General features: G+C 41.8%; 1 protein-coding gene across 3 annotated transcripts in view; it reads right to left on the bottom strand.

Annotated features, from left to right (window-relative positions):
• PROX1 (prospero homeobox 1) overlaps positions 1-21,699 on the bottom strand; it is a 79,575-nt gene that overhangs the window by 42,882 nt on the left and 14,994 nt on the right. For 2 of the 3 annotated variants that reach the window (XM_040430421.1, XM_040430422.1), the window contains exon 3: positions 3,897-4,010. In XM_040430421.1, the coding sequence (XP_040286355.1) occupies positions 3,897-4,010 (114 nt within the window). The remainder of the gene's footprint in view (positions 1-3,896; positions 4,011-21,699) is intronic. The other variant, XM_040430423.1, reaches the window with a different exon arrangement.

Raw genomic sequence — 21,699 nt, 5'->3', positions numbered from 1 at the left:
GTGTATGGCAGTCGGGATATGAAGAGAGAGACCTGCAGGCTTGTATTGGCTAATGCAGGTCATTTTTGGGGAATATCTCAGGAACGGTACGTCCTAGAGAGCTGTGATCCCCACAAGATTTCTTTCCAGGTAGCAAGGGATGTGTATACCAAGTTTCGTTGTAATCGATGATTGCCTTTTTGAGTGATCGTGGAACATACACACATATATACGTCCTTCTTTTTATATATATATATAAATAAATATAAAAGTACAGTATATAAGAATAGTGCATGTTTTATTCTCTAAGAAAAAAGGTAGTCAGAAAGTAAAAAAGACTTGTAAAGACCGAAGAAAACACAGACATGATGGAAGCTAATAATAACTTGTTACACTAATCTAGGAAGGTTGAAAGAAAACGTACACATGAAAAGAATTTAAAAAAAGAAGTAGAAAGAAAGAATAAAAGAAGTAAAATGTTGTGAGAGGAATCTAGTAAACACATATATATTGGGATTTTATATTAATATATATCTTATTGTACTGTACACTGTCACGAAAAGTGAGTCTTCACAGCACCTGTCCCTAGGCTCTGTGTAGTATTGCAGTTCATTGCCATTTATTTCAATGCAACCAAAGCGCAATACCAGCTACAACCGAGGGGCATGTGGTGCTGGTTATGGAAGAAAGCCCCCCAAAGACAGTCTTGTAACCCTACTGTCAATTACAAACATAGGCTGCGCTGTGTTACCTTCTTCCCTTTAGCAAGCAGTGCCTTTCTCTGCACACAGCCTGACATTAGGCTCTCCACAGTCCTACTGCTACACTTGATGAACAGATGTAGCAGCGCCGATATGGTAATTTGCCAAAAACTCAATGTGACACAAACACAAGGAATTATTATACTATTGTCTGCTTTCTTCAAAATCAACTATTGGTCTCGGACGCAAATTCATGGTTAATGCGTTAGTTTCATAATGACACCGTGTGGATCTATGGACCAAATTAAAATCCAGCTCCGCGTTAGCCCAAAAGTTATTACCACAAATTCAAGTCAGAGTGAAGAAATATTTCCTTGTGTTAAGATGTAATAAAAAGTAAATAGGCGGGTCTAATATTGTGTAGATTGAGGCAGCTGGAAGCCATCGCCTCATTTGAATAATGTGCCCTGAATCTGTCACTTTGTTCATCTTCCTTATGCTTCTGTGTAGACGACATCAACAACAAATTACGTTGTAAATAAGAGACAATCAACACTTTTGTTTTTTTCCGCAGCGAGTGTTGGGGGGGGGGGGGGGATGTCAATGTAGTGTTTGCTTCAGAAAGGGAGAGTGACATGCAGCAGTTTGCTTATGTAAGCAGAAGTATGGGAAAGCAGCGCAGACGAGACAATTAGACGAACGTTCATGCTGTAATCTGTGCGGGCCGCCTTCTGATTTTATCACATGATTATCGCTCAGTATGTTAACAATGTCTTTTTTGATACGTTGAAGACGCTCGACTCACAAGCATATGTTGTAAGACTGTGTATAAGACGGATGGGAAAGAAGGCGACTCGCTGAATGCGTGAATTACTTTTTTTTTTTTTTAACCTAATGACTCCGACTCTTTTAACAGGACTAAGTGCGCTCTAAAAAAAATACAGTTTCAATCGGAGGCAAAAAGTTTTGTAGGCAGAATTTTTAAAAATAATAGCAAAAATGTATGAAAAATGTATTGATTAAAGTCATTCAAAGGTTATAAGAAATATGTTATAAATTATATATAACATTTTATAAAAGAAAAGTTAACAAAGAAAGTAACAAAGAAAGCTAGATAAAAATGAGGGCTTGCTGTTTAATGAATATGTATGATTGATGTTCTACCTTTCTAGTAGACACAAGGCATGTATACCTGAGAGTTTATTACAGGGGAAGGTGACATATGTCAGAAATTAAAACTTTTTAATGTAGGACTTGCCTGAACCCAGGAACTATTGAACGTGCAACTGTATAATGTGGAAATGCTAATGGTTTTGGGAAGTATTCGGGTGAAACAGTTAGACAGCAGCACCTCATCCACTACACTAGTAAGGTGAGCCACCACGACAGTTTGTTGCGTACGGTTTTGGGAAATATGTTGGGTCCACAAAAGTGTTTCTACAATAAAAATTATCTTTTCATCATTTTTATTTCCATGTGCCCCTATGCTGCAGAATCAGTCTCCTTTCCCCTCTGGCAGCTGACAGTATAGTCCCTTCTCAGTTTTTCTGCAGACGCAGTCTTCTCAACGATACTAGTGCAGAGGCTCTGCTTCTTCCTGTTGGCTGCCATACAATGATCCCCATGCAGATAACTGGCTGTGAGGAGACTGAATGATCAGGTGTGACCAGCAGCACTCCGCTCATTAGGTGGACGTGCGCATTGATATTTTTGCTGCAGCCAATCAGTGCTGAAGAATCAGTCTCCTTCCCCCTCTGGCAGCTAACAGTATAGTCCCTTCTCAGTTTCTCTGCAGAAGCAGTCTTCTCAGCGATACTACTGCAGAGGTTCTGCTCCTTCCTGTTGGCTGCCATAAAATGATCCCTATGCAGAGAACTAGCTGTGGGGAGACTGAATGAGCCTGTGTGACCACCAGCACTCCGCTCATTAGGTGGACGTCCGCATTGCTATACACTTTTGTTAGTAACTCTTCCCTGGATCATATTTTTAATAGCATGTAAATAGTGAAGACTGTTAATGTGCTATGATCTCTACAATGCAATCACACAATTCACATTATGAAGAGAAGAAGGTACCTAGGTGAACATCAACCACACTACTGCTACCAAGCTCAGGGCTCTCTTAGGCTACTTTCACACTAGCGGCACGGACCTCCGGCAGGCTGTTCCGTCAGGTGAACAGCCTGTCGGATCCGTCCTGCCGCTAGTGACTGTGTGCCTCCGGACTGCCGCTCCGTCCCCATTGACTATAATGGGGGCGAAGTTCCGGGGAGGCACGGCAGCGCACGGTGAGAGGCTGCCGGAATAAAACTACGACATGTCCGACGGAACAGCCTGCCGGAGGTCCGTGCCGCTAGTGTGAAAGTAGCCTTACAGGACTGAATATTTCTACCATCTCTTTTTTAAGAAAAGTAAATATACTGTTCCAGAAACAGTGCCACTCTTGTCCAAAGGTTGTATCTGGTATTGCAATACCCAACACAGCCCATGCACAATACTGATGGCTTTCCAGGCTTGGACAAATCCCAGGAACCATAAAGCCAACCTTGCTGTCTTCTCCTAACTTTTTGCATTGTTCTCTATTGAGATCTATAGATATACCTTATTGCTGGGCCACTATTAGGATCAAACTGGCACCAGAAGAGAGTCTTACTGGCTCTTGGGCCCCTGTATAGATGGACAATGTAAATGCACAACGCACAGTATTATCATCACTGTCATATCTTTAGGAACGCCTTATTCAAAATTTCCACCAGTCGTGAATTTGATGAACTTACCTACTTGGTGAGATATCAGATCAGATAGTGGAATCATACATAATATGATACATGAGCCCCCTTGGGATAGCATAGGATTAATACAGAGATGCAGAACTGTTTTAAAAATCTGGGTCAAAATGTTAACCAATTGTGGATTTGGCCTGTAAGCTTTGAAAAACCTTCAGTGATTGCAAATGGGTTTAGTATAAAATCATATTGGCACAAACCAGAATTCAGTGTTAAAACAGTATTAAAAGATAATAACTTCTTGCCCTATATTCTAGAGTCAGTAACCAAATCTCTCCAATTACAATATATTTTATTATTTCATAACTTATATAAAGACCCCAATCCCCCCCCCCCCCTCCCCCAAACATCTGCCCTTGAACATGTTCCCCAGCAGAGAGAGACATTGCACAGCACAAAGCAATAAAGCTATATACACACCGGGGACTTACCTTCACATCTGAGAAGAAGGTTTTCAGCATGTTGGAGCTTGGATAACGCGTGTAAAAAAACATGAGTTTGGCTTTTTTCAAGTGATTTGGAGACAGGCCTTCCTGCATGTAGAATTGTGCTAGTCAAGGAAAACACTCAGTGAAAGAAGCACAGAACACAATAAAAGCATTATACAGTGGGGTGTCCGGAGTCTGATTACCGGCTATTATTATATTACTTCGCTATTCTGTATCAGAGGTAATAAAAGCTCATTTTATCAGGTATTATACATTACTTCCTTAAAGAAAAAGTCATAAATCAAAATGTATCCTTGTGTCAATATATATACATATGTCAGAAGACAAGATATAGATTCTAGATTATTCTGAGCGGTAAAACACATGTCACACACAACATCAAAGACGACAGAGCATCAATAAAATTCTTAAAACAAAGCGAACATGAATATCCTGACGAGCAATTTGCGGAAACAAAAATTATGTGAGCTTACAATTACCTGAACTGAGTCAAGCAGTGATCAATCTATCTATCTAATATCTATCTATCTGTATTATCTATCAATAAATATCTGTCTATTATCTGTCTATTACCTATCTAATCAATATCTATTATCTAAATTCTATCTGTCTATTATCTATCTGCATGTCTGTCTATGTCTGTCTATCTATCCATTTATATGTAGTAAATGGCCACCTGCTTAATAGTTTAAAAACCCTACAATCTATATAATTGGCACATAAAAGGCACCAAAACACTTCCCGGAGGACAGAGGGCTAACCATAACACTTTAGGCCTACTAATTTTCCTCTAGCACTTCTTGGCATTATTTTAAGCGCTGTAAGCCTGTCTGCTTAGGACACATCTGTGCTGCAGGCTGGGCCTGCCATTTCCTCTGCAAATTAATGGCTTTATAATTTATCAGAAATGAAGATGCATGTGGAGAAAATCAATGTGGCCCCCCAAGGTCAATTAAGTCTTCTTACCCACCGTGCTCCCTGGTTCCTTTTAAAGACTTAAAGGAAGAAGCATTGAAAGTGAACTTATTGGTTAACGTGTGCAGAAAGTAAAGATATTCATAGCTCTGTATTATACTGCAACTCTGACCCTTACATCCAACACATTGTTACAGGATAATATTTCATCTGATATTATCTATTTATTGTATTTCTGGCTGTTTAAATAGATTTAGACGCATACAGTATATACTTAATTTATTACCAGATCTGATATGGTCAAGAATTGATTAATCTTTGAGCTAAAATTACATTTGCCAAATATCTATCTACATCAATCTAATATAAAACAAACTACCAATCTAGCACTTCTATCTGTCTATTATGTATAATCTATGTATGTATCTATCCCCTATATATGTTTATCTCTTATCTATCTGATCATATCGATTTACCATCTCATACATATCTACAGACTATGTATATACAGTATATATATACACACACACACAATATCTCTCTCTCTATATATATACATATATATATATACACACACACACAATATCTCTCTCTCTCTCTCTATATATATATATATATACACACACACACAATATCTCTCTCTCTCTCTCTCTCTATATATATATATATATATACACACACACAATATCTCTCTCTCTCTCTATATATATATATATATACACACACACACACACAATATCTCTCTCTCTATATATATACACACACACCTTTCACAGTTTAGCCTCAGAGGTTTAATCATTACAAGGAAGGTAATTTCTCTGACATACTTCTTCTGCCAAGAGAAGAATTGAGAGAACCTTCAGTTACCTCCATTAGACTGATAGAGAAGTCTAAAAGTGCATTATACTCTCCAGTGCCATCTGTCAAAATGCATAAATGAAATAACTGCAGCAAGCTGTCACCTACTGCTCGGAGATAAGACTTTCAGGAAAGTCAAAACTTCTGGATGAATTACATCTTGGTGTTTGCATGTTTCAATGCGCTGTGATATGAGATAACTATTGTACTAACATCTAAAACGCCAGACAATGTTTTTTCAGAACCTTAAATTATTCAGCATTATTCAATTTTCATAAACCTTGGTGTTATTACAGAGACTCTGACTGGGGGGAGGCAGTTGTGTTTCTAGCGTGCCCTGTGCAGTCATCATATGAAGCAGGACCTGTCACCTCCCCTGTACTTCTCCGTTCTATTAAATATTTGTAAAACATAACAATTCTTTTTTTTAAGAACTCTGCATTGTACCATTCCTCTGTTCCGGATTACCGTGCAAAGTTTATTTGCACAGCAATCCCCCCGTTCACGCCAAGTCTAAAAAAGGGGGTGTGCTGTGGGCGGTGAAGGGAGCAGGCCCATCTCATTTACCATTTTCTGTTTAGGAGTAGAAAATGGTCTAAATCTTCGCCAGAAAGGGAGCTGGTGTAGATTTAGACAGACGGTAGATACGCCAAAGTTATGTAGAGGCCTGCGCCTAAAACGCCGGTCTTAATAAATGACCCCCTTAGTACTATAATTAGTTAGTAGATGCATATAAAAGTAATTAGAATAGTATAGAGGACAGAGATACTGGTTTTCTTATCTCTTCTGAGCCATGAATAAGGCTACCTTCACACTAGCGTTTTGGCTTTCCGTTTGTGAGATCCGTTTCAGGGCTCTCACAAGCGGTCCAAAACAGATCAGTTTTGCACTAATCCATTCTGAATGGATAAGGCTCCGTTCAGAATGCATCAGTTTGCCTCCGTTCAGCCTCCATTTCGCTCTGGAGGCGGACACCATAACGCTGCTGCTTTCACTGACACAATGCAAAACGGATCCACCCCCCCCCCCCCTCATTGACTTTCAATGGTGTTCAAGACGGATCTGTTTGGCCAATGTTAAAGAAAATACAAACGGATCCGTTCTGAACGGATGCATGCGGTTGTATAATCGGTGCGGATCCGTCTGTGCAGATCCATGACGGATCCGCACCAAACGCGAGTGTGAAAGTAGCCTAACATCAGCAAAGCCAGCCCTTTATCACAGTAGAGATCACCACAAATTCACAAGGCTACTTATGTCACAGCTCAATAAAATCATACATGGCAAATAATACATTAATTATAAGTATCTGTATATCTATCTATCTATCTTCGAAATATCTGACCATAAAATGTCATTTATTAATAATCAGTATTCATGGACAGATTTCCATCCATAAACACTCACTGCAAAGACACTCAAAAGCGGGAAAGTATATATATAAACCATACTGTATGCAGACTGCTTTACAGATATTTCTTTGAACGCAGAATTTAAAATGAGATAAGAACTAGTCTGTAGATCCTAGGCCTCTATCATAATAGCAAAATGTACAAATGTACTCAATACATTATGAGAACTATTGAGTAAATACTGGGATGTATTATGACTAGAGATGAGTGAATTTCATATTTTGAAATTCGTTCACGCTTCGTTTAGTGGTAAAAGCAGAATTGCGTTATGGATTCCGTTACCGGAATGCAATTCTATGACGGAATGCCTAACGGAATGCATTTAGAGGCATTCTGTTATTCATTCCGTCATAATAGAAGTCTATGGGCTGCAAAACGGATCCGTCCCGTTTCCGTTATGCAGGAAAGTCCTCTCCTGCATAACGGAAAGGGGACGGATCCGTTTTGCAGCCCATAGACTTCTATTATGACGGAATGAATAACTTTAGAGGTATTCCATTAGGCATTCCGTCATAGAATTGTGTTATGGTCTGCGGTAACGGAATCCATAACGCAATTCTGCTTTTACCACCAAACGAAGCGTGAACAAATTTCATAACATGAAATTCGCTCATCTCTAATAATGACATCCTATCTGAAGAAAAAGCAAGCTGCCGTTTTCTTTGCGTCATGGGATGCGGAGCAAAACGGATCTGGCATGACCCACAATGCAAGTCAATGGGGACGGATCAGTTTTCTCGGACACAATAGAAAACGGATCCGCCCCTGTTGACTTTCAATGGTGTTCATGACGGATCCGTCTTGGCGATGTTAAAGATAATACAACCGGATCCGTTCAGAACGGATGCAGACGCTTGAAGAAGCGTTTTTGCTGATCCCTGCCGGATAAGTCAAAAACGCAAGTGTGAAAGTAGCCTAACTACAGAGATGCTGATTTTTTGTTCTCTGCCATAAAAAAAAATTAAAATATGGTTTTTCTACGCCACTTCTTGCCACTTTCCCAAACAAGGGGCGTGGTGAAGGCTTTGAGGGGGCAAGGCCAGAGGGCCTGGCAAATTTATCTTCTTTTAAACCAGTTTTCTTGTATAAAAGAAGAGTGAAATCTTTGTGAGCTCGGAGCTGTCCTAGATTTCAGTCTAGGCGCACGGGCTGTCGGAGGATGTACTTAATTTATGCCGAGGCGTGCTCCTTGTGATAAATTAGGTGCTCCTCAGTGTTTTCTGTTTTTAATCTTTCTTGTGAGCACTTCTGGTGTTTTCCTAATGGGCTGCCAATAAAATCGAGCACTACGCCTTCTGACCGAGCGAGTCGCTGTTTAGTAAATATTGTATAATTGACCAATTGGTGAGCTTCCCTTTTAAGTGACTGCAATGAAAACCCAACTGTTCTTCCAAGAAAGACCTGGCTGTTTCCAGGATACTTACACACGCACAATGAGTCATGATGGAATAGATTCAGTAAACATACAGCTGTACCGAACACGAGCTAAGCCCCATTCAAGGCCAGGATAGAAAATGAGCACAAATAAATATTAAGGAGTTGGGGGGGGGGGGGGGGGTTAAGTGTGCTAGATGTTCAAACCATCTCCAGCCAAGAAGAAGTTGAGCCTGCCTCGATTCTCCTAGCCTTAGCATTGTGAAGACAGATGATATTCAATTCTATGTGCAATGCAAAATAGACAATAACTGCTGAAACTTGAGCCAGCTGCCAGGTGTAAAAAAAAAAAAAAAAAAGCAAAAGATGATAAATCCATAAATTAATGAAAGACATCTGCTCAGGAACATAAAAGATCAGAGAGACGGTGTACTGCAGCTGAACCTAAGGCAGTGTTCAAACAGCCCGAGTCTTGTGTTGTGTGTTTACAAAGTACAATATAGCCTTAACTAAACAACAGCAACACAAAGGTGGATGGAAGACGCCGGGAAGGGACAGATGCCTGTCCTTTATCTGGAAATGTGGACGGCTGGTGGATGTGACACTTGACTGTAAATATTAGTAGCTATTAGGACGTCTACCCCCACTGGGCCGGCCACACATGTAGAGACAACTATGGCCACTTTTACAGGGTCAGTATTTGTAATCCAGGAGTGGAACCTACAGAGAAAATGTATCATGGAAGGCTATGTGCCTCTTCTGCGTTTTTAGACTCACTCCAGGTTTTGGGTTTCAAAATACTGATTATAAATACTGACCGTGTGAAAGGGGTCTACTACCGGTGAATGAATGCTCGTGTGGAATAGATATGGTGTACGGAAGCTGCACGCAAAAGTCCCCGTAACCCCAGAAGAGGTGTCGCTGGGCCGATCAGTGTATGTAGATATAAACTCAAAGGGGTATTCCAGTTGTGACAAGTTATCCCTTATCCTCAGGATAGAAGATAACTATTATATCATGAGAATCTAGACCCCCTACACCCCTTGGGGCCCCCAAAATGAACAGAGATTCAGGACGGGCATGCGCACTGTTGCTCCGTTTATCTCCATAGGAGTTCCACAGAGATGAATGGAGTGGCAGTGCGCATACCCAAACTGCCACTATGTTCATTTCCGGGGTACTGGGTTTGTGGTCGGAGGGGGTCCCAGGAGTAGGCCTCCCATCGATTTAATGAGGATGAGCAGGGGCGGACTGGGAACTTAAAGTGGCCCTGGATAAAAATACAAAAATAAAGTAGCCCCATTTTGTAGTTCCAAATTGATGGAAGGGGAGCCAGCAATACCATATTGTGGCACATTATACCACCCCAACAGAGCCAAATAGCACAGTCTATCAAAAAATACTGCTAGCAGCACAAAATACATCCCCGAAAACCTCCACTGGCCGCCCGTGAGGAGGGCCCAGGCGGCCTCCTGGGCATCGGCCCACCCAGAAATTTACCTGTAAGGTCCATGGCCAATCCGCCCCTGAGGATGGGGGATAACCGGTCACAACCAGAATACCCCTTTAATATTGAACCTGTCACTATTCTGATTTTTCAGTTTTAGGAAAAACTTGCATTCCCCTCAAATATAACAAATGTTAATCATCTTATCTTAGACTTCTGTATTGTGCTGTTCCTCCTGGAAATGTATGAATAATCTGACACTTGGGGTGTTTTACTCCACAGTCGAAGGCCACTTTACACGTCGCTTTTGTGTTCCTTTTTAAGAAGGCATCAAAAACGTTTCACAAAATCAATTTGTTTCACCTATAAAAACTGCATAGTTAATTACCACACTGATTTAATATGCTTCACCTGTAAAAAAAAAAAAAAAAAACACAGTCATGGTAAAAGCACAAGGATTTATTGATGTGTTTACACAAAAGCAACATGTAAACCCGGCCATATACTGTCAGCGGGTGCAGGGACATACCTCAACTGATAACCCAGTTATACATTTATTCATACATTTCCAGGAGGAATAACAAAGGAGCTGCACAATGCAGAGCTGTAAGAAAAGAAAATCTAGAATTGTTATTTTATGAAGAATACATTTACTAGAATTGACATGTCAGAAGAGAAGTCAGCAATAGATCAGTCTAAGGATAGGCTTAGTTCGGTGTGCTGAATAGAAACAAGCCGCTAAATAAGTGTCTCAGATATCTGCAGATGTGTACCTATAGAGGTGAGGTGGCCCTCTAGCTGTTGTAAAACTACAACTCCCCTTATGCCTGAACAGCCTACAGCTATTAGGGCATGCTGGGAATTGTAGTTTTCCAACAGCTGGAGGGCCGCAGGTTGACCATCCCTGCTATAGAGCTGCATAGTCCGCCATCCAAAAAATGAATACCTTGTGATATATATGGTGATGATCGGGAGAATTTCCTGGCAGGTGTGCTAAGTGTTGCCTCCAAAAGTGATGTCAGCTGAGCATAAGGCTGGGTTTGCAAGGTTAAAATCCTTGTGAGCAAAACCAGGTAAGGCTACTTTCACACCTGCGTTAGGTGCGGATCCGTCTGGTATCTGCACAGACGGATCCGCACCTATAAATGCAAACGCTGGTATCCGTTACAAAAAAAAACATTTTTGATTTTTTTTGTTCATGATAATGCAAACAGATCTGTTTTGACTTACACTGAAAGTCAATGGGGGACGGATCCGTTTTCAATTGCACCATATTGTGTCAGTGAAAACGGATCCGTCCCCATTGACTTACATTGTAAGTCAGGACGGATCAGTTTGGCTCCGCATCGTCAGGCGGACATCAAAACGCTGCTTCCGCCTCCAGAGCGGAATGGAGGCGGAACGGAGCCAAACTGATGCATTCTGAGCGGATCCTTTTCCATTCAGAATGCATTGGGGCTAAACTGATCCGTTTTGGGCCGCTTGTGAGATCCCTGAAACGGATCTCACAAGCAGACCCAGAAACGGCAGTGTGAAAGTAGCCTAATTTGTGGCGTTTTTCTGCACCTTGCAGTTTGGTAGTTTTTTATGGTAAGAACGCCAGTTCCGGATGTTAGCTGAAAGTCTATGGGAAATAAGAAATGCAGGACATACAATAGTTTTTTGCACAGTGAGTTTTTTCTCTCCGGCATGTTGAAGCTTTTGGTTTTTTTTACACCATTTTCTCTATAGGGGAAAAAAGGCTGGAACAAAAAATTGCAAAAAAGATTGCAAAAAAGTCAATAAAAACTGCATGCCAAAAACACAATTGATTTCTATGGCGGTTATTTTTTTAGTGGTGGAAAAATGGCAGACAAAATGTTTGTATGTAGGCGCCTGAAATGCCACCAAAAAAATGAAACCTTAGACATTATAAAAATCTGTGTGTCTAATAAATATTATAGTCATAGAATTTATACACTAAATGGTTGTGATGTCACTACTGATCATGTGAACGTAAATCTACGGTTACGTCTGATGCGCTTGATTGTATTTTTTGCGGATCTGTGTGGCCGTTCCACAAATTATAGAACATGTCCTATTCTAGTCCACACTGTGGCCAAGAATAGTCCTTTCTATTGACTGAATGCACACGGAAGGTATCAGTATTCTGCCGATCCGTGGTTTGTGAACCGAAATACGGACACGGCCGTGTGCATGAGACCTGAATCATATGGCTTTACGGATGTCATTTCTGTTGCTGGGAGATATTGAGTGTTAGGGCTCATGCACACGACAGTATGTATTTTGCGGCCCCTGGGTGCATTCCGCAATTTGCGGAACGGAACAGCTGGCCCCTAATAGAACAGTCCTATCCTTGTCCGTGATGCGGACAATAATAGGCCATGTTCTATCCTTTTGCGGAACAGACATACGGAAACGGAGTAACTTCAATTTTTTTCCGCGGACCCATTGAAATGAATGGTCCCTTATACAGTGCACAAGAAAAATGGAACAGACACGGAAAGAAAATACGTTTGTGTGTATGAGCCCTAATTCTCCAGTTTTTCTTCTTCACACGTGTGAAAAACACATGCAATCTGGACACAAAAAAACGGAAACACTGAAGGCAATCGTAGAAAAAACTGATTGAGGCCTCATGCACACGACCGTATGTATTTTGCGGTCCGCAAAAAATGGATCTGCAAAAAATACAGATGACATCCGTGTGCATTCTGTATTTTGTGGAACGGAGCAGCTGGCCCCTAATAGAACAGTACTAGCCTTGTCCGTAATGCGGATGATAATAGGACATGTTCTATTTTTTTGCGGAACGGAACGCACACGGAGTAACTTCCTTTTTTTTTTGTGGACCCATTGAAATGAATGGTTCTGTATACGGTCCGCAAAAAAAACGGGACGGACACAGAAAGAATATATGTTCGTGTGCATGAGCCCTGAACTTTTGTGCAAAATCATCAGTTTTTCCCTGAACAGACTCTGACTGCGAATTGCTTATGTGAAAGAAGCCTAAGAGAGCTCAGCCATCTACTACATGCGCCGGAAGGGGTTAAAGCGAGCCATCAGATGTCACCCACACTTCTGCATACACACTGTCTGCCCTAATGACACTTTTGCACAGGGAACTGTTAACCTGCACCTGAACGACAGCCCCGGCTTATGAATGCTCTGGATATCTTTGCAAATGAATATGTTTAATCAAATATTACGTTTTATTCAAATGCAAAAAGAAACAGCGGCCGGTCGGTGTTTTTTTCTCACTGATTTCCTTGTCATGCATATTTTTTGCATCTTAAGAAAAACAGCTCCTGCTGAATCCCAGACATTTGCATTTACCAAACTGAAGCACAACTGAAGTGGTGTGTGTAGAAGGGACATCTGCGCAGGTGAAAACACATCTCCTGTTCAGATAAGAAAGCTGTCAAAGAATTGGCAAGGCTTCTGCGGCACAGAGCTGCGCCTCTCATTTACAGCACCCATTTGTATCAGGTGTTGGACAGATTCGCTCACATTCTAAAGATCCCCTCAGACAAGGGTCGCAGAGAGAAGCCGTTCTGCAGACATTATTCCATATGCATAGGATTTAAAAGGTTGTTCTCCCCTGATACATTTATGGCACATTGATATGATTTGCCTTAAATGTCTGATAGGTGCGGGTCCCAGAGGTGAGACCTGCTCCTATCTCCAGAGTGCAAGCTGTGCATGAGCAGCCCCCCTATACTGTATTCACAATGGGACTTCCACATATTGCTCATCACTGTCCTATACTGATGAATGGTGCGGTGGCCAAGACCGCCGCGGTGCGCTCTCCAGTCACTGGGACTTCAGAAAATAGGCACGTGTGCTTGCTCAGCTATTCTCTGCTGACTGCATGCAGTAAGTATGTTTCGACTACGGTAGCATCAAAGTGGAGGAAATTTTGAAAAAAATCTCATCCACAAGCTGAAGAAAAATCCCACAACCAAATCAAACATAACCTGACGTGCGGTGCAGATCTTGTAATGCACGAGCGGAAAACAGGGCAAAATTCCATCCTGCTTTGCTGCACCCTAAGGCTACCTGCGGATTCGCAAAAAACGGAAGTCATCCGTGTGCCTTCCGCAATTTGCGGAACGGAACGGGCGGCCCATTGTAGAAATGCCTATTCTTGTCTGCAAAACGGACAAGAATAGGACATGCTATATTTTTTTTGCGGGGCCACGGAACGGTGCAACGGATGCGGCAGCACACGGAGTGCTGTCCGCAACTTTTGCGGTCCCATTGAAGTGAATGGGTCAGCACCCGAGCCGCAGAAAAATGCGGCTGAGATGCGGACCCGAAAAACGGTCGTGTGCATGAGGCCTTAGGGCTCATTCACACGAACGTATATTTTGTTTCCGTGTCCGGTCCGTTGTTTTTTTTGCGGATAGGATGCAGACCCATTCATTTCAATGGGTCCGCAAAAAATGCGGACATACATGTCCGTTTCGTAGCCCCGCAAAAAAATATAACATGTCCTATATATAGCAATATATAAACAAAAAATATAACATTTCCGTGCGAAAATTGATCTGCTGTGGATTTAGAAATGATTGTGTGATTGTGTGATTTCTTTTTGTGCAGGTCGCACCTTTTGCAATGCAAAAGGTGAAATCCGCAAGTAACACATGCAGATTTGGTGCAGAAAAGCACAGAAATCTGTGTGGAAAATTCTGTTTGTAAATTCGCAACCGTTTGCAGGTAGCCTTACAGAAACTGCACACATTGCAAATTACAGGCATCTTTTGCACGCAGATTTTCATCCAGAAAAACAGAAGAATAATACAGTAGCAGCAAAGTGAATGAAATTTTGTGGATTTTGAAATCTGCATCATGTTAATTGTGCGATTCCGCACCTTCTGTAGAGGAGTTTTCCCCATAGACTTCAATAGGGTTGTTAACATTAACAGAGAATCTGCACCAAAACAGCATAAGGCCTCATGCACACGACCGCTTTTTTTTTTGCGGTCCGCAAAACTGATTTCCGTTGTTCCGTGATCCGTGACAGTATTTTCTTCCGTGGGTCTTCCTTGATTTTTGGAGGATCCACGGACATTAAAAGTGAAAAAAAAAAAATAAGTCAAGTTTGCATTGAAAATGATAGGAAAAACGGACACGGATCACGGACACGGATCACGGACGACTATCTTGTGTGCATCCGTGATTTTTCACGGACCCATTGACTTGAATGGGTCCGTGAACCGTTGTCCGTGAAAAAAATAGGACAGGTCATATTTTTTACACGAACTGGAAAAACGGATCACGGACGCGGAAGCCAAACGGTGCATTTTCCGATTCCGGAAAACGGAACAACGGCCGCGGATGCACACAACGGTCGTGTGCATGAGGCCTAAGGCTAATTTCACATCTACGGGTGGTTGTTCCGGCAGAGAATGCCAGGAATTGGCTGGACAAAAAATGCATAAATTATATTAGAAAATTATACAAAGAACAACTGGGGTCATTCATCAAACTGGTGTAAAGTAGAACTGGCTTAGTTGCCTATAGCAACCAATCAGATTCCTCCTTTCATATTTCACAGCTCCTTTGGAAAATGAAAGGAGGAATCTGATTGGCTGCTATGGGCAACTAAGACAGATCTACTTTAAACCAGTTTGATAACTGACCCCAAACATTTTTGGGTTGAAACTATAAAACCCTTTTAAATTATCCTTGATTTTAAACTATGAACCTACTCACCTAGACAAACCCAATGTAAACCTATACAATGGTCTGAAGTGACAACAATAGCCCAACTGTGAAGAGAAGTGATATTTAACAGAATTAGGCCAATTTCTCGTGCAGGCGCATTTCTGTGCCCTAGTATGGCCACAAGCCCTGGCTCCCTGTGGGTCTAATGACTGAACTAAAGGCATCATAGATCTGATGGTGTTAGTTCAGCTCCTTAGAACCGCGGTCAGGCCTGGACTTGCAGTCATAATATGGGCACAGAGCTGCGCCTGTATTACGTTCTTGAGGAACTGGACTTAGGCCTCTTTCACACGAGCGTGGCAGATTAGGTCCAGATGCTTTCAGGGAAACTCGCACCATTTTGCAAGCAAGTTCAGTCACTTTTGTCTGCAATTGCGTTCAGTTGTTCAGTTTTTTCCGCGCGGGTGCAATGCGTTTTGATGCGTTTTGCACGCGCGTGATAAAAAACTGAAGGTTTACAAACAACATCTCCTAGCAACCATCAGTGAAAAACGCATTGTATCCGCACTTGCTTCCGGATGCAATGCGTTTTTCACTGAAGCCCCATTCACTTCTATGGGGCCAGGGCTGCGTGAAAAACATAGAATATAGAACATGCTGCGATTTTCACACAACGCAGAACTGATGCGTGAAAAAAACGCTGATGTACACAGACCCATTGAAATTAATGGGTCAGGATTCAATGCGGGTGCTGTGCGTTCACGTCACGCATTGCACCCGTGCAGAAAACTCGCTCGTGTGAAAGGGGCCTAAGAAAGGTCAAATCCAATATTCAAGCACTAGGACATCATGAATTACAGGTATCTATGAAATAGGTCCCTCAGGTCATTGCATAACTTCATTATTAATATGTCAAAGCATTCTACATTTCACAGGTTAAAACTGAATCATGTTCTTTTGTGCAAAATTGCTGGAAAAAAAACATAATTTTAACCGCAACATCTATCTGTACCATGAGGCTAGCCGCCCGTACCCTAAGGGCACAGCCGCACGGTCAGATTTCTGCATGCAGTTTTGTAAGCCAATATCAGGAGTGGATCATAATAGGAGAGAAATTATACAGTACAGATATGACTTCTCTTTTTTTAAATGCACTTCTGGTTTCGGCTTCCAAAACTACATGCAGATACCTGACTGTGGCCGTACCCTTTGTGGCCCCTTTTCACACGAGCAAGTTTTCCGCGTGGGTGCGATGCATGAAGAGAACGCATAGTACCCACACTGAATCCTGACCCATTTATATCAATGGGTCTAAGTACATGAGCGTTTTTTTCACGCATCAGTTCTGCGTTGCGTGAAAATCGCAGCATGTTCTATATTCTGTGTTTTTCACGCAGCCCTGGCCCCATAGAAGTGAATGGGGCTTCAGTGAAAAACGCATTGCATCTGGAAGCAAGTGCGGATGCAATGCGTTCTTCACTGATGGTTGCTAGGAGATGTTGTTTGTAAACCTTCAGTTTTTTTATCACGGGCGTGAAAAAATGCATCAAAGCGCATTGCAACCGTGCGGAAAAAACTGAACGCAATCGCAGACAAAACTGACTGAACACTTACAAAATGGCGCGAGTTTCACCGAACGAATCCGGACCTAATCCGTCATGCTCGTGTGAAAGAGGCCTTAGGCCTCTTTCACACGGGCGTTGCGGGAAAATGTGCGGGTGCGTTGCAGGAACATGCGTGATTTTTCCGCGCGAGTGCAAAACATTGTAATGCGTTTTGCACTCACGTGAGAAAAATCGCGCATGTTTGGTACCCAAACCCGAACTTCTTCACAGAAGTTCGGGCTTGGGATCGGTGTTCTGTAGATTGTATTATTTTCCCTTATAACATGGTTATAAGGGAAAATAATAGCATTCTGAATACAGAATGCATAGTAAAATAGTGCTGGAAGGGTTAAAAAAAAAAATAAAAAAAAATTTAACTCACCTTAATCCACATGCTCGCGCAGCCCGGCATCTCTTCTGTCTTCATCTTAGCTGTGTGGAGCAACAGGACCTGTGATGACGTCACTCCGGTCATCACATGATCCATTACCATGGTAAAAGATCATGTGACGGACCATGTGATGACCGGAGTGACGTCACCACAGGTCCTTTTCCTGCAATCAGCAAAGAAGGAGAGAGAACAAAAGCCGGGCTGCGCGAGCAAGTGGATTAAGGTGAGTTAATTTTTATTTTTTTAACCCTTCCAGCACTATTTTACTATGCATTCTGTATTCAGAATGCTATTATTTTCCCTTATAACCATGTTATAAGGGAAAATAATAATGATCGGGTCTCCATCCCGATCGTCTCCTAGCAACCGTGCGTGAAAATCGATTTTCATGCAGCCCCATTAACTTCTATGGGGCCTGTGTTGCGTGGAAAACGCACAATATAGAGCATGCCGCGATTTTCACGCAACGCATAAGTGATGTGTGAAAATCACAGCTCATGTGCACAGCCCCATAGAAATGAATGGGTCAGGATTCAGTGCGGGTGCAATGCGTTCACCTCACGCATTGCACCCGCGCGGAATACTCGCCCGTGTGAACTCAGCCTTACAGCCCTGGAAGGAGCTAGTCAAAAGTAAATTTAGATGAGAAAAGATTTGTAACCTGCTTTGTTACTGGCATGAGGGTCTTCTCTGGATCCACCTCTGTCCTTCACCTGTTATCTGTTCCTGAATGGAGTTTTTGAAGCTCCTCGGAACGTGTGAATATACTCTTACAAAGGTAAGCTTTTATGGGAGAATGAGTCCCGCGCCCAATGCGGCATTGTTGAGGTCGCACACAGTCTTTGCGGTAAGGGGGAGCAGGGTGCTCTGTGGCCATTGTGAAGCTTCCTGAACAAGGCTCCACAGAAGGTAAAGTACCACTTCTCCTCATTCATCAGACTAAGGGCTCATGCACATGGCCGTATGTATTTTGCGGTCTGCAAAAAATACGGATGACGTCCGTATTTTGTGGAACGGAACAGCTGACCCCTAATAGAACAGTCCTATCCTTGTCCGTAATGTAGGACATCCTATTTTTTTGCGGAACGGACCTATGGAAATAGAATGCACACAGAGTAACTTCCGTTTTTTTTGCGGACCCATTGAAATGAATGGTTCCGCATACAGTAAAAAAAAAAAAAAAACGGAACGGATACGGAAAGATAATATGTTCATGTGCATGAGCCCTAAAGTACAGGTAAGTAGGCATTTAATATTCCACGCAGCCTATTACCGGACTTGTAGACAATCTACATCTGACTCTATACTCCGCAGCATTTAGACAACCTACAGTTTGCTGACAGTATTCACTAAGAAGCACTGCATAAAAACGTGCCATTGTTGGTCGCAGCTTTTTCTCAATCCACAGCCATGGCTTTGCTGAGAAGCAGGAAATAGACATTGACTATGTTTTTACAGTTTTTTATGCCGTAGTTTTCTTGAATTCAATGGAGGTAGAAAACTTTACCTAAACGCCACAAAACTAAGCGAAAAGCTGTGTGTGACACCAAGAACATGAAGCCAGCAAGGTGACGCACAGATTCCCAAATGTTCTGCATGTGCCACCATAAATAATGCTTCTGGAGGAGAATATCTTCGCCATGTGACATGTAATGGGATGGGCCTCAATAATTTGCTCATGGAATCCGTATGCCTTTCTTTACGTGCACACATAATTGGGCCTGGGCATTAGAAGCGCTGGGACGTGTAACTAGAACTACTTGTATAGAACAAGGTACATGGATATTTGCATCATTTTTCTCCACCAACACCTGAAGCAATGCAAGCAGCAAATGCTACACAAGCCGTGTGTGAACGGAAACATGTATTTTCATATTCTCCGAGCATCAGGATGTACAAGTCCTGTCTACATGCTCATCAGATTATAACGGAGCCCGGTACGCAGCACATGGTTATCACTATACTGTACATGACTTTATTTTTAGAAGATGCCCTTGTTTTTCATTCGTCATTTTTTGCACTGATTTTCCAGAACTTGCTTTTATTATCTATCCCTACTGCCAAGCTTATCCCCCTCAATCTGATGACGTGATGTGCCCTTTTCCCTCTGATATCGTATCACACCGATCACACTCATCTGCAATATTCAGGGCACATGCAGCATTTTTAAAGGTCCACACCATGGAGACTATGTCTTATCTACTGTATAGGCTCCTCACTGTAATATATTTTCATTTAAAATAATGATTATGGAAAACTGACCCTTAGGCCTCATGCACACGACCGTATTTTGTTTCCGTGTCCGTTCTGTTTTTTTTTTGCGGATAGGATGCGGACCCATTAATTTCAATGGGTCCGCAAAAAACGCGGACAGCACACCGTGTGCTGTCCGCATCAGTATGTCCGTTACGTTGCTCCGCAAAAAAAATAGTGCATGTCATTTTTTTCTAGTTTGCGGACAAGGATAGGCATTATTACAATGGATCCGCAAAAAAAATGGATGCCATACGGAAAGTCACCCGTTTTTTTTTGCAGATCCGCAAACACATACGGTCTGCCCTCCGTACCACCCTGTGACATTACCGTCGGTGGACTTTCTACGTTATACTATAGTGATACAGGATAATTAACAGCAAGAAGACTTACCAATGTAAGGTCTGGGTAGGAACACCTGCCGCCTGGCATCTTACTCAGACACCTGTAACACAAATATCTCGCCCCCGCTCATTTGGATAGTGTAATGACACTTGAGATAATGCTGACTGTCTGCACGCAGCCCTATAAAAAACTACAGAGGGTGCACATAGACAGCACAGTTATTTGCACTAAATGACAACTTCAGCACTGCTACATCTGTAAAAGAGGAAAGGCAGTAATGCTATCACTTTTTGACATCTTAAAGTGTTATTTTCATCTTCTAAGGTGACGTTATATCACTAGGATATGCCATTACTTTATGATTGTGGGGGTTTGATGTCTGGGACCCCTACTGATCCTAAGAATGAAGAGGCAGCAGCGCTGGTGAAAGTGCTTCATCCCCTTCACTTTTTTCTGTGCATATCTAACTGTACAGGGAACTATCTATCTCTCTATCTCCTATCTATCTCCTTTCTATCATCCATCTATCTAATATCTATCCATCTATCTCATATCTATCTATCTATCTATCTATCTATCTATCTATCTATCTATCTATCTATCTATCTATCTCATATCTATCTATCTATCTATCTATCTATCTCATATCTATCTATCTATCTATCTATCTATCTATCTATCTATCTATCTAATATCTATCTATCATCTATCTATCTATCTATCTATCTATCTATCTTCCTTTCTATATACGTCATTGCACGTTCCCTAAGTTGCCAGCTTGAAATAAATCTGGCAGAACTATTGCATCAATGAATGGGAAGATCTCTAGATCCATGTGAGGTACAGGGCTGGTTCTAAGTTTTCTAGAAAGATATTATCGTGTACTATATAATATCGGATTTTCATTGTTTACATTAATCATGGGATAACCCCTTAGTGATGCACATTTAAAAAAAAATAGCATTCCAAGAGTTATAACGCTAGAACCCCTTTGTTTATGGCCGTAAAAAGGCGTATTAGTGGTCACTAAGAGGTTCCTGGGCCTTAATGCAAAATCTATCTCAATCCTTCCCCCCACCATGTGGCATTTAGAATACTGGTGTCTTATCCAGCACAGGGCCTTTGGGCCCCTCAGATACCAGGGTACAACTGCTAGGCTCCTGACTGCACTGATGTGAATGCTTCCGCCATCATATCTAATCACTATGAGACAAATAGTAACTCAGCTATAAAATTGTTGTTTTTTGTTTTCTTGTACAAGAAAAAAAATCAACTGTTTCAATATCAATATTTCTGCATGGGGGAGATCTGCAACCAAGAACCCTACACAATGGCGACTGCGCAGACTGCTATTTGGTAGCCTTACCGCAGCTGAATTTTGTATTTCATTGTGCTCGGTGGCTTTCTAAAATAATTTGCTTTGTGTACGTAAGGACAAAAGATTTCTATGTAAAGCTGAACAGAGGTTAATCATGCATAGCAGGCAGCTGCACCGAGCGGGCACAGCAGACTTCTG

This window comes from Bufo bufo, chromosome 4 (assembly GCF_905171765.1).
Source record: "Bufo bufo chromosome 4, aBufBuf1.1, whole genome shotgun sequence".
Classification (NCBI taxonomy): Eukaryota; Metazoa; Chordata; class Amphibia; order Anura; family Bufonidae; genus Bufo; species Bufo bufo.
This window is presented reverse-complemented; position numbering and strand designations above follow the sequence as displayed.